The following is a 13,158-nucleotide window of genomic DNA, read 5'->3' as shown; positions in this document are numbered from 1 at the left end:
TATTATTAATAATAATTATTATTATTATTATGTATTTTATATGATCTATATTTCTTTTATATATTTTTTATATTTAAAATTTAGATTTAAATTTGTATATATATATTCATTTAATGTAGGCCTATATTTATATGACAATAATTTAGTACTATTTACACATTCTTAAATGTATTCATTTTTATTTTATATTTATTATCTATATTTGATATTTATGATTTTATTCATGTTTTTATATTTATTTAATAATAAATAGAAATATTTGAAATATTTTACATTTATTTTTTTAGATTACATTTTATATTTATGTTTTAATATTATATAATATAATAATTATTTCATTAATGTTTATTTTTTTTAATAATTTAGTACTATTTACAAATTTAATATGATTTAAAGTACTGTCAATTGCTGAATTGCATAATGAGCGATATAGTATCAATATATCATGCATTCCTAAAAAATCCCATAGATTTACAATCATATCTAGGGAACAGGATGATATAAAAACTTGACATTGGGCTCTTGTGATTTGGGCCTATAAGCAACAACCCAAAACGCCCTAGCAACCACATAGCAACCGAATGGCAGCCACCCATAGATACATATATCTATGCAGCCACCCGCACCACTGATTTTGGTTGTTTTTGTTTGCATTATGGTTGTTAAGTGTATAAACAATCTCTTTCTGCCTTTTTCTACCTTCTTTGTTCCATTCTCTGGTTTGTTTCTCAAAATATGTGTATTCGCACTGTCTGTCTCCTACATGAGAAAGTCCTTTTCTACCATTTCCCATGCTCATGGGTCAGTTCATACAATGTAAAGTCTTTGTACTTGTAAAACTTGCAAAGCAAAAACAAGTGAAATTAAAAACATATATCTCGAATGAAAAACTACATGCCAAGTAGTGGTTTACATGACAGCTTTCATATTTTAAACAAGCACTTGTGCTGTTCCAGCCACGCGGCGCAACTTTAGTGAGCTCACAGTGCTATCAAGTGGCCTGGAAAAGAACTGCAGGCGTACTGATCCACTCCTCCCAGAATGCAGCTGTGCAGGAGGAGAAGGGAATTCAGACACATACGGTCATAACACACCACAACATAGGACTCTCCAGTTCAACTAGTGTAATTAGACATTATGTGTAATTACTTGAACATCACGTGCAATGTTCAACAAATAGCCAAGTGTGTAACACACGTGTGTGTATATATATGCACACACACACAAGAAACTCCTCATTCGGCACAAATCATTCAGCTGATGCGCTGCTCATTACTCTAATTACATAGTCATTGTTCTCTCACAAAAAGGACGTAAAATTGCAATTTAGCCTGAGAAATTGACATTTGTAGCTGTAATTGACCCTAATAAAATCATCCACTCTCTTTCTTTTCTCTGTCTCTTTCTCCACCTCGTGTGAAATATTAAAGATGACAGCTTTGAACGTGCTGATGAGAGCCTAATGAAGGGATCGTGAAAATGAAGGGAAGGAAGGAAAGAAGGATTTCTCATATGTAATGAGCACGTGAGCTGTAGCCCTTTCTCACCGACTGAGCGAACGTTTCACTTTCAGACTGAGTTTTCTGGCAGCGGTTCCTCATGACTCAGCCTAAATACTGGTCTTAAATCTAAGCCTGGCAAGATTAGATCTTAATTTAATCTTGACAGTGTTTAAAAGGGTACAATGAAATAAAATGAAAACAATTCACTACGTTTTGAGGGGACTTTCAGCTCAGAGTCTTTCAAATGTATGAGGTGTATAGACAAGCCAATAAATCAAAGTGGGCCTTCTTGCAACAGTTAAAGCTAGTAAGATGATGACATATTCACAGCATCAGATGGGACAATCGTACATATGAAAACTAATTATGAATTTAGTTATATATTTTAGTTCTATATAGGAACTATTTAAGTTTTTAAAATTAAGGTTATCATGTGTGGCAATACTTGGTTTGCTTTTATTTATTTACTGTTTTGAGATTAATTTTCCTTTTCATTTGCTTTTACTTATTTTATCCAAATCTTACAAAAAAATAAAATACAATAAAAATGTATATTTCACAACTAATATTTTAATTCCAATAAAATAAAATAAATCATCCAGTGTTTTCTTTAATTCAAATTAAGTTGAAATAAAATGAAATATAAATAATGAAACAAATAACTTTAAAAAAAACTTGGCAGCTTGACTTGGATGAAATAAAATATATTTAAGTTGAAGAAAAAAAATTAAAAAGCTAAATAGAAATATTAAAATAAAAATGTAAAATGTACAAATTACTAAAAATAAATTAAAACTAAAAATATTAAAATAAAAGTTCATTCAAAATATGAATGACTATAACAGTATATAAATAATGATAAAATAACTGTTCATATCATATTAAATTCATATTTTATTTAAAGATTTTCAGTTCACAAAACTTCTCACACTCCACACAATGCAAACTCTGTTGCTTATTAACTAATGTCTCAAATCGTGACAGCAAATCTTTTTGTGCTTTTGCTTTGGCAGAGCTGCTGTGCAGATGTTGCTTTGGCCGAAGTGTGTGAGGCCACAGATGTACATAATATCCAGCACATATGTTGAGTCAGAGTGAAGCACAGTTCCTCTGTGATTTACCCATTATGTCTCAGAGCTTCAGAGCCTCTTTAATAAATGGTGTAACGCTTCCCACTAACCTGAGCGCTCAGGGCCTGCTGTTTCTGTGTATGTCAGTGAGCTTTCAGACCTCTGATCAAGGAAGCAGCACATTCTTCTGAGAACGGGAGACACGCAGCTTGTGTTTTGATCATGTTTTGTTAGACAATGGAGTTTGCAGTGTGAGGAGGTTGTTTTGTCATATGCTAACAAGCTGTCTGGGTGTAAGCAGTTAATGATGGGTCATATTATACAGTAGAGGATTCCCAATGTTTGGTGTGTTTTGATTTTTTTTTTTTTTATATATATATATATATTTTGTGATGAATTATTACTGCATTGCTGTTGTCATATTTTATTTAAAACTTTAAACGTAATATTACATATTTAAAAGGAACAACTAACTAACTAATAATTGTGTGTGTGTGTGTGTGCATTTATATTTATATACATACATACAAACAGTGGGTATAGGAAAGAAATTGGTCAGAGAGGCGACCAAGACGCCTACGGCAACCCTGAAGCAGTTGCAGGAATGTATGACAAAGAGTGGTCATTGTGTGCATGTGACAACAATATCACAAATTCTCCACAGATGTGGCTTTATGGGGTGTTTCTCTGCAGCAGGGACTGGAGCACTTGTGAGGATTGAAGGAAACAGATAGCCAGATAGTTGTCAAGGGGAAGAAGGTTTACCTTCCAACATGACAGTGACCCAAAGCACACAGCAAAACTGAGCACACAGTGGTTGAAGGAGAAAAATGTGAATGTCCTTGCATGTCCTAGTCAGAGCCCAGACTTAAACCCCATTGAATGATTTAAAGACTGCAGTCCACCAACCGTCACCATCGAATTTAACTGAACTTCAGCAGTTCTGCAAAGAAGAGTGGGCAAATATTGCAAAGTCTATATGTGCAAAGTTAGTAGAGACAGAGACATATCCCAACAGACGAAAGGCTGTAATTAAAGCAAAAGGTGGATCAACAAAATACTGACACAAGGTGGTGAGCCTTTTTACAACTCAGTGATTCTGTTTTTTTTTTGTTTTTTTTCTCTGACATGTTGGTGTTATATCTTTCACTTGGATGTTATAAGTTGCACTGAGTAAATACAGCTGGATAAAACAAAAACCCGTCTTCATTTCAGGCTGCAAAGCAACCAAATGTGATTATTTTAAAGGGGGGTGATTCTTTCCTATACCCACTGTACATAGCATGCATATACGTTTTAATCTCAATAAAGCTGTCTGGATCACAAAAAAAAAGGGCAACTGGATAGTTGAGTTCTTGTTAAACATCAATAGATTAATCACAGGCAGGATTGCTGAAGCATGTGGGTGAGTGTGTGGGCGAGCGAGAGAGACACTGATAGTGTATTCATAGTGAAAGTGACTTGCTACAACAGTACCTTTTTTACCGTATGAAAATTCCTAGTACCCCACCTGGCATGAAAATGAGCCAATCAAAGCAGCAGGAAGCAGATGGAATAAAAATCCTCATTGGTGAACGAGGTCGCACTCTGTCACAGACGTTTGGCAGGCCTAGGCAGTGCCACAGGTGTCACAACGCAACCTCTCCATTAAAACTCAAATCGTCTCTCCCATACAGACGCTGACAACTTTAGAAAGAGAAGAAAGAAACATTTAACTTTGAACCAGTAGCAGTCCACCTGGATCACATTCAACATCTCTGGTGAGCAATATGAGACACTTTAATTCTCTTTGATTCTCTGCAGAAAAGGTTTCATTCACTGATGCACTTCAATGATGATCCCAGATGATGATGCAAAACCATTTTAATTTAACAAGTGACATACAATAGTTGTAATGTATGTGACTATATTTAAAAGGAATGTGAATTTTGTGCCTTTTTTTTGTCCTTGCTTTTACTTTGGGCAACAAATCACCATTTGCTTTATTTTTGTAATTGTTTTACATATTTTTGCATAAATGCATATTAAACCAGTTCGAAATCAAGAAATATTTGATAGGGATATTTGGATTAGAGCAAACTGAAAATGTTAAACTCAAGAAATGATTTTAAAGCAAACAACTTTTCGAATCAAACATTTCACAAAAAGACATTTTTTAGGTTTTAAAATATAAAAATGTATACTGTTTAAAATAAATAAAAAGTACTTTGCGGTCATCATAAATTAGTGGACTTGACTTGTACATCCTCTAAATTGGGATCAGTTAATGAACAGTTGCTAACAGTTTTATGAAAAGCATCATTTGTTTGCAGATGCCACTTGGTTTGATTATTTTTATGCAATGCAGTGACATTCATACATTTAATTGTAACTGGAGTGTCCAAATTCTATTTGGGGCCTCTGAAACTTGGAAACACTTTGCATACTGTGTACAACACATACAAATTGAGTGTAAATGTCCCCTATTTCTCCATAACTGATTGGTAAAGGAAGATGACGGCCTGTAGCCCAGCTTGTTGGGTCAGTTACTGTAAGGAATGTCATAAACACCAAAATATGTTTATTGTTTTCTTTCCTCATACATTACAGTAGACATCACCATAGTAACACACCAGTCTGGGATGAAATACATCAGATGGGTTTCATGATGATGAAAAGAATCTGGCAACCTGCTTTTCCAGTTAAAAGAAACAAAGAACAAGTCATTAGTAATTTGATTTATGAAAGATCTTTCCATTAAAAAAAATAGATTCATATCACTATGCTAGACAAAGGACTGTTATTATGCAAAATGTCCATTCATAATTGGAAAGCTGTAAAAGTTATGTGTCACAAATTAATTCATTTTACTTAGTAATTACTTTTTACATTTAAGTTGAAATGTTATTAAAACAACGTAGGGTTTTTATTATTAATATTATTATTTACATATTCATAAAATATTTTTATAATTATTAATGAATAAAAAATACAATAATTAAATGTTAATGTAGGAGTAAGGCTAAAATTCAGTGTTTCAGTTTATCTTAACTAAGTTTTGGTAGAAGGTTTTTTTTAGGACAAAACAAATGCTATGTCTCTAATTTCCTTTATTTGCTCTTGGTGTGAACATTATCTATTGTTAGCATAGCTCCCCCAGTTTTACAAACATTCCATAAAATGATCTGCCAGGTCATCTTAGGATCAATAAAAAGATAAATATAGGCCAGATTTCAAGTAGGAAGTTTTTCACATACAACTTTAAACACTAATGTATAAGAGAATTTTCCACAGTTGACTAAGACATCAAACTAAACAGGTTTACAATCCTTCCAAGGAATGTCAATATACTTAGTTCTTGTAAATAATGTAATTTTTACTATATCTCTGCTGAATCACATTTTTACCATGCAAGTGTTTTTTCCTGAAGTTTTTCTGTTGTTGTTTCCTTTGTATAATATGATTGTTATCTGGATTTATATATCTATTCCAAAACCTAGCAAGGTCTTTCTGCCTTCTAAGAGGACGTTCACACTAACAGCAACTTCAAGCGTCAAAACAACCATACCTATGACCTTAGTGAAAGTTAATGTTTATATGATTTGGGAATGTCCAGTAATGCAGCAAAGTTGAGAAAGGTCTAGCTTTATGCAAATGAGCATCATCCTGATGGGACAGCCAATAGGAATACATTGGACATCACGTGACCCATGTCATGTGAGATACTGTAGTTGAGTGTACTGTAGTGAGCTATACATCTCATCTGAGCACACAAATAACGTTAGAATATCCAATGCGACATAAACGAACATCTTAAACCTCATAGAACCTCATAAATGACCGTTTTGTAACAATCACCATAAGTAGCAACCACAAAAATAGCATTTTTTTTATTTACAATGGTTTTCTATTGAGTGTCACATTAGCATGTTGCTAACAGAGCAATATACTCAAGCATAAAATAGGCATAAACATTCATAGCACAAACAAATATTGCTTAAAATACTTTCGAATTTTAAAAGTGCGTTTATAATAAACATTTTTTTTTTTCACCATCTTGGATTTTTCTTTGAAGTTTTGAGGTATCGTAGGAGGGTTGTATAATCAAGATGCCTACCTTTTGGAATAGGGTCTACAATGCTTTTAAACTCTTGGGAAAGCTAGCGTGTCTCTGACATAGTGATAACACTTGTTGCGTTCTCTAGTGCAGCTCAACCAGGTCTCGTGCCATTCGTCGATATTTGTGATATCACAAATCCTGGAAAAAAATATGCGTTGTAGTCCAAACGAGTCGTTCGTTGTAGTTTTTGAAAAGTGATTTCTGTTAAATAAAATATCTCCTTTTGAAGTGGACTTTGATCTTTGTAACTTTGCAGAGCTTTTTTATGCTCATACAGCAACATTACAGACTAACTAAAGTTGAAAAAGTGAAAAAGCATAATAGGACCCCTTTAAATGATCATAAGAACATTATTTTATATAGGGTCAAAAGACATTTCAGAATACTTGATCGGGATTCGATCATGCTCATGTTTTTCACTGAGATCCTGTATACAAAACCTGCACAAAATGGTGCTTATGCAGTAGCTTTCAGCTAGCCTGTAACTCACGACACAGATGCACTACAGCAGTAGATGGTTTTAAACAGTGTTTTGTATAATGCTGAAAGATCATATGATACAAGGTATGACTGCACCATTGATCTAACTGTTAAACTGAAGGACAGGTGGAACTTTTATGTATGCAAAACGGTTAGAAACACTGACACATTCCTGTGCAAATGTGTCTGCATGTGTGGTTGAACGTGGCACGAAGGACACCCACACAAAATTCACAACCCCCCCCCCCCACCACCCCAACCCTTTGAACATATAAAAGACCTTTGTTTTCCCTAACCGATCATAACTGTAAACTGGTATAACGTCTACACTTTAATTATATGTCCACTTTTGGCACAGTATATATGTTTACTATTAAAAGAATGTCGTCAAGTATGCTGTCACTCTCCCGTTCAACAAGGATGGTGCAGTGTAAGGCTAAGTCAGAGGGTTGTTGGGTCAAATACCACAAAGAACAAGCTAGAAAGCATCAGCTTTATACCCAAGGCTAAGTTGGACTTTTCTAGTCCACGTTGCTCTTCTAAGGTTACATTGTGTGAAAGTTGCAGAATCGTTTCTGGTTGCATGGCAAGAAATAAACATTCCTTTCCATTTCTTTCCACAGCACTGGATCATGGTCCTTCAGGCCAGCGGTGTCATGAGTATCCCAGCTACTGTGAGTGTTGACAACCAGCCACCTGCTTCCTGGACAACCCACTACAACTGCGCTGATGGTAACGTTCTTTCTCTATTAACAGAGCCTAATATTCCAGCATCCAGTACAATTCCGGTACAGATTTTAGGTTGTTGGTTTCGTTTATCGCTAATCAGCGGAGACTTTTCTGGCAGGCTAATCATTTTCTCTAGCAGTCACTGTTGGAGTTACCAGGTTATCAGTTGCCTGCACAAGGGACCATGTACAGATAGTGAAAGTGATTCACGTTTATCTAGAAACCATGTGCAGTACTTTTATTTACACATTTTACAGTATATAACTGAATGCTAAAACTAGCTGTTCTACAGTGTACAGTATATTGTGTTTTGGATGTTGGTTCCTACATGTGATGCTAGTGCGTTGTAATCATCTTTATCAAAGGTCTACATCCCTGCTCCTGGAGACCCACTATCCTCAGGGTTTAGCTCTTACTTTAATCAAACAGACCTGAACAAGTCAATCAAGGTCTTCAGAACTGCTTAAAAATCATAGGTGCGTTTGTTGAAGCAGGCTGGAAATAAACTTTGCAGGATTATGGGTCCCCAGGAGTAGGGTTGAAGACCTTTGCTCTAGCTAAACAAGCAAACAAGACTTCCTTAATCAACCTGCTTCAACAAAATGACCATTCTAGTGAACCAACTTCACCAGCAAGCTTTGCTGGGAACACTATGATTTGAACTTGGACAGCTCCTATAACCAGCTTGTAACAGTTTAACTTCATTCTGGTCAACTTAGTATTTTTATCTGGTGCCCATCAAGACTTTCTCTTGGTCAACCAACTTCACTAAAAAGACCAAACCTGACCAGCACCAAATCTGCACCAACCAGGTTTCAGTAGGGACATTTACTAAACCCTTTTGAAACCATTCTCCCTCAACTTGCATCCGCAGTGACATCCGGTTACATGAGCCGGCTCTGGTCTCAGGATCTTCACCCACAAACCTGGACCAAGTACCAGGTGTGGGAATGGCTCCAACAGACTCTGGACATGCACCAAATTGATGCCACCAGCATTCCCTTCCAGAACTTTGACCTTGACGGGAGGCAACTGTGCAACATGAGCTTCCAAGACTTCACCCGGGCAGCCGGATCCTTAGGTTCCATTCTTTTCCAAAGCCTGACTGACCTCAAGTGGAACGGTATGCATCTTAACTCTGTTTACCCTTCCAACCCTGAACGAGATGGTTAATGTGATTTTGCCATGTTCCTGGATCAACAACTTTGTTGGTCCTGCATCAACATTATCAATGAGATACCAGATTGTTATGGTTGGGTTTGAAAGTTGACTTTAAGTTAGCACTTCTTGTCAATCTATAGTTTTCCTTATTCTCTCTGAATAGGTATGTTACGGTAAGGTTATTTTTGAGTAGGGATAGGGTTTGGCTTTCGATTGTTTGCTAGGAATGTTATTTCATGATCAATAAAGGAGGATAATCAAGGTTGGAGCCATAGATTTTGGGTGACCCAAGTTTGAGTCCCAGCTTGTGGCCTTTTTGCAATCCCATTCTCCTCTCTCCTATCCAATTACTTCCTGTCTCTCTTCGACTGTACTTCGACTTTTAGAGAAACAAATTATGAAACGGATCATAAATCCAGGAGGGTGTTGCTAACGAGACCCAGAGTTTCATAAACAGTCAGTGCTATAAGTTTAATACACTTTCCATTACAGTGTAATACTAAACCTAATAAAGACCAGAAAAATATATACAGGTGTCATGTGAGAACCATACCAACAAGTTAAACTGGTTTAAGACAACATGATGCGGGAGTGACTTGGAAATTTGATGGTAGTCACTACAAAATAAGCACTGTTATGGAGACATATTTAGGCACTCATTTTTCTTTTTTGTCTTTTTTATTTAATGTCTCACAGGTCAGTATGGTCACACAGATATGTTTACACCAGTGGACATTAAAACAGAAGTAGAGAGTAAGTAACCACACACAAAGTAAAACTAAAAGAGCTTTTGGTTTCATTTCAATCCTTATAGCATAAAGTTTACATAATATCAGTGACTTAACATTGACCCACATCTGCTGCTGAAAACAGACGTTTACAGATTCTCTTGAAATAGACTTTTCATATCACGATTTTGTAACCAAGTACTTCAATTTCCTCAGCAGTCTTCCCTTGTTCAATCCTCCCCTTCAAGGAAGAATCCAACTTTTACAACACTTCAGGTACATGTGAAATTATGATTTTTATTTATTTTTTATTATTTGGTTATGTATTTCCTGTTAAAACAAGATGATGTGTGTATATATTATTTATTTAACCTAACAGTTTGACAATATTGTGTCATATGTTCTCTTTCCTCAGAACTGTTTGATTTCAAAAGCTCATTCCAGCCCAACACCATATTATCCTCACCTGCTCCCTCAAGCCCAGGTAAATGATCTTAATTTGAACTGCACTAAATCTTATCCTAAAAGCAGCATTCTCCTTGCTTCCATATAAAAAAGTACTATGTCGATACCATTGTATGGTGATTGTGTCTGAGGGTAATACCATGGTACTCCAAGGTACTACTATGGTAAATGTCCAAAAACTTTGAGAATGTTCAAGGTTAAGTTATCCTGATGCATCTATGTATTGTATCGGACATGGGTTCAGTTCCCGGGAATGCATTAACTGATAAAAATGTATTTCTTGAATGCAGTGGAAGTTGCTTTAAATAAAAGCATGTACCAAATGCATACATATGCATGCATAAATGTATGTTTTAACACCCTTGCAAATAAATATTTTTATAGAGAAAGGTTTATAGTTATAATACAATGCCATTTGCCCCGGTTCTCTTTGCTGTGTTCTTCCTTATCGCCTGTGTTACATAACTGAAATGATTTGTTCACAGCAGGCACAAAGGACTGAGATCAGACCAATTAGATAGGCATGCAGTGCTGTTGCAAAGCTACTGATACGGAACAAAATCTTTACAGTCCACCCACAGACACTTAAACTAGACAGTTAAACACAGGAACTAAAAATACTTATAACACATGCACTTTCCCAGTCGGTTTTCCTCCAGTCCCCTGAATGGACTGATTTTGAAACTGTGATTTTTCTTTTCTTCCATGGAACATAAAATGTCCAAGCTGATCTTTTCCATACAATGAAAATGAATACTGACTACAAAAAGGACAACAAAGTACCCTTGAAGTAGTCAATAAGCCTCATTTTCAAAAGCCAGAGATGTTTAAAAGCCAAAGTTGAAGTTACAAGTCACAAGTTTTCCATGATCCATAAGAAACGTAAGCTGTCACTTTAATAAATGTGGTTTCATTTTAATTTTCTCATTTCAGATCCCAAGCGGTCACAAGTCAAAAGACACAGTGAGTTGAAAATTTTCACATCTTACTTCACCAAAGGTTTTTTTTTTTCTGTTAATGTGTCCTGAACTTCACCCGGTGTTTGTCTAGAGAACCTGACAGCAGCACATATCGAAACCTCTGGCACGTGGATGTGCCTTTTCAAGTCTTGAAACTGCTTTAGATTCCTTGTGATTCTCATCTAACTACGTTCACACAGTCTCATATTTCCACAGACCCTCGCGGGACGCACCTATGGGAGTTCATCCGAGACATTCTCCTGAACCCCGAGCGTAACCCCGGCCTGATCAAATGGGAGGATCGTTCCGAGGGGGTTTTCCGCTTCCTTAAGTCGGAAGCCGTGGCTCAACTTTGGGGCAAGAAGAAAAATAACAGCAGTATGACCTATGAGAAACTCAGTCGAGCGATGAGGTAACATCTTCCCTGGAATTTTGCAACTTTTTAAAGGATTCTGATCAGTATTCTGAGCTGCTTGCATGTTTCTTTCTCTCCAAAGGTATTATTATAAACGAGAGATCCTGGAACGGGTGGATGGACGTAGACTTGTCTATAAGTTCGGCAGAAATGCTCGAGGCTGGAGAGAGTCTGAGAAGTGAAGGACTTTGTCTTCACATGTAGCTTCCAAGTGAAACCTATATTTATAACATTATTGAGTTTTGTTTTTTGTTTTTTTTGAAGTACTTGTCAACTTATTATTTGATTATATTTTTAAATGCTCTTTACATTGTTTACATTACAAATGTACCACTAATTTTATATGCATTTGACTCTAAAAGCGTAAATGTTTTGTATCTACTGTGAAAAGTCATTTGTCCTAAATACAGGGTCCTGTTCATCAAGTAGAATGAACTCAATTTAGAGTAGACTTAAGGCCTTTTCACACTGAACGCGAAAATTCGGATCGAAACAATAGATCCCTATGGGGCTATTCACACCAGGCGCGATCATTCTCGGCACAAGAAAGTGAAAGTGAGGATTATTTTTCATCTTGTGTGGCGATTTTTCGCTCCGCGATGAAATGGGCCGTCCAATTAGATTTGAGCTTAGATCACGTGTCACTGTTGCACAAAAGGGCGACAGTGGTGGTGTGGTTTCAAAAACCAGTGTAAACAAACATAGAGTGGATGCTGAGTTCTTGTTATCATTCATATCTGAGAGCAGATTTATTCTCACATGTTCTTTATAAAGAATATCATTTCTATTAATTCTCCACTGAATTACGTGTTATGAAGAGCACTGTCCGTTTTCTTCCACATGCGCGAGTGTTATGAGTCTGAGTGCGTTCACTCTAGATCTATCAATCATGTGATCATATCTCCTGCCCTTCCATATGAAAAAAATTAAGAGAAACATTTTTCTACACATGAAGTATGAAAGCAAATAGACATATGATTGTGTCGATATATATTTTCTGTTTGTGTTTTTATGCAGCTCATGATATTTTCATAACAATAAAGGATGTTTATGACAAATGATAAGCAGGTGTAGCATTCAATCCATTATAAAATATGCAAAGAGTGCATGTCTGCCTATTATAGAATCAAAATCAACTTTAGATCACAATCGGAAGTTATTAAAAGCACTCCTCGATGATGGTTTAAAGTGGGTTTTAAGCAATACATAATAATCACATACATTTTCAAGTGTAGCTTGATGCTAACTGTACCTCTAATTATATTTTAAGATGTATTCTTGTAAGCATTATAAATAGTTTGTGTTTCAAGCTTTATTTATCTTAATTTAATGCTGTATATTGAGCAGCGGATGATGTTAAATACGAGATAGTGCCTACATATCTGAGGAAAAATGCATTGGCGATCAGTCGTTTCGTGCTCATTGTGAAAGCACCATTCGTCTGCGATTCGCCTCGCTTTCAATCGCATCGCGCATCGCGCTCAATGTGAAACGCCCTTTACCCTGGTAAAACAGCAAAGAAGTTGAAGTGAAGGACTAAGATGTAAAAA

General features: G+C 35.9%; 1 protein-coding gene across 2 annotated transcripts; it reads left to right on the top strand.

The window, feature by feature from the left end:
• Positions 1–4,175: 4,175 nt before the first annotated feature.
• On the top strand, positions 4,176–11,820 carry LOC107720530 (ETS homologous factor-like). Of its 2 annotated transcripts, none has more exons than XM_016528267.1 (9): positions 4,176–4,332; positions 7,775–7,883; positions 8,755–9,003; positions 9,738–9,794; positions 9,989–10,045; positions 10,185–10,253; positions 11,168–11,197; positions 11,410–11,605; positions 11,691–11,820. In XM_016528267.1, exons 2-9 carry the CDS (start codon positions 7,784–7,786, stop codon positions 11,788–11,790), a joined length of 858 nt encoding a protein of 285 aa, XP_016383753.1. In that variant the 5' UTR covers positions 4,176–4,332; positions 7,775–7,783; the 3' UTR covers positions 11,791–11,820. The 2 variants fall into 2 exon arrangements, with proteins under 2 accessions (XP_016383753.1, XP_016383752.1); XM_016528266.1 differs by having other exon boundaries at positions 9,986–10,045.
• The last annotated feature ends 1,338 nt before the right edge of the window (positions 11,821–13,158 follow it).

This window comes from Sinocyclocheilus rhinocerous, unplaced genomic scaffold (assembly GCF_001515625.1).
Source record: "Sinocyclocheilus rhinocerous isolate Xijiao unplaced genomic scaffold, SAMN03320098_v1.1 scaffold3040, whole genome shotgun sequence".
Lineage (NCBI taxonomy): Eukaryota > Metazoa > Chordata > Actinopteri > Cypriniformes > Cyprinidae > Sinocyclocheilus > Sinocyclocheilus rhinocerous.
The sequence above is the reverse complement of the archived record's forward strand: the minus strand, read 5'-3'. Positions and strand labels throughout refer to the sequence as shown.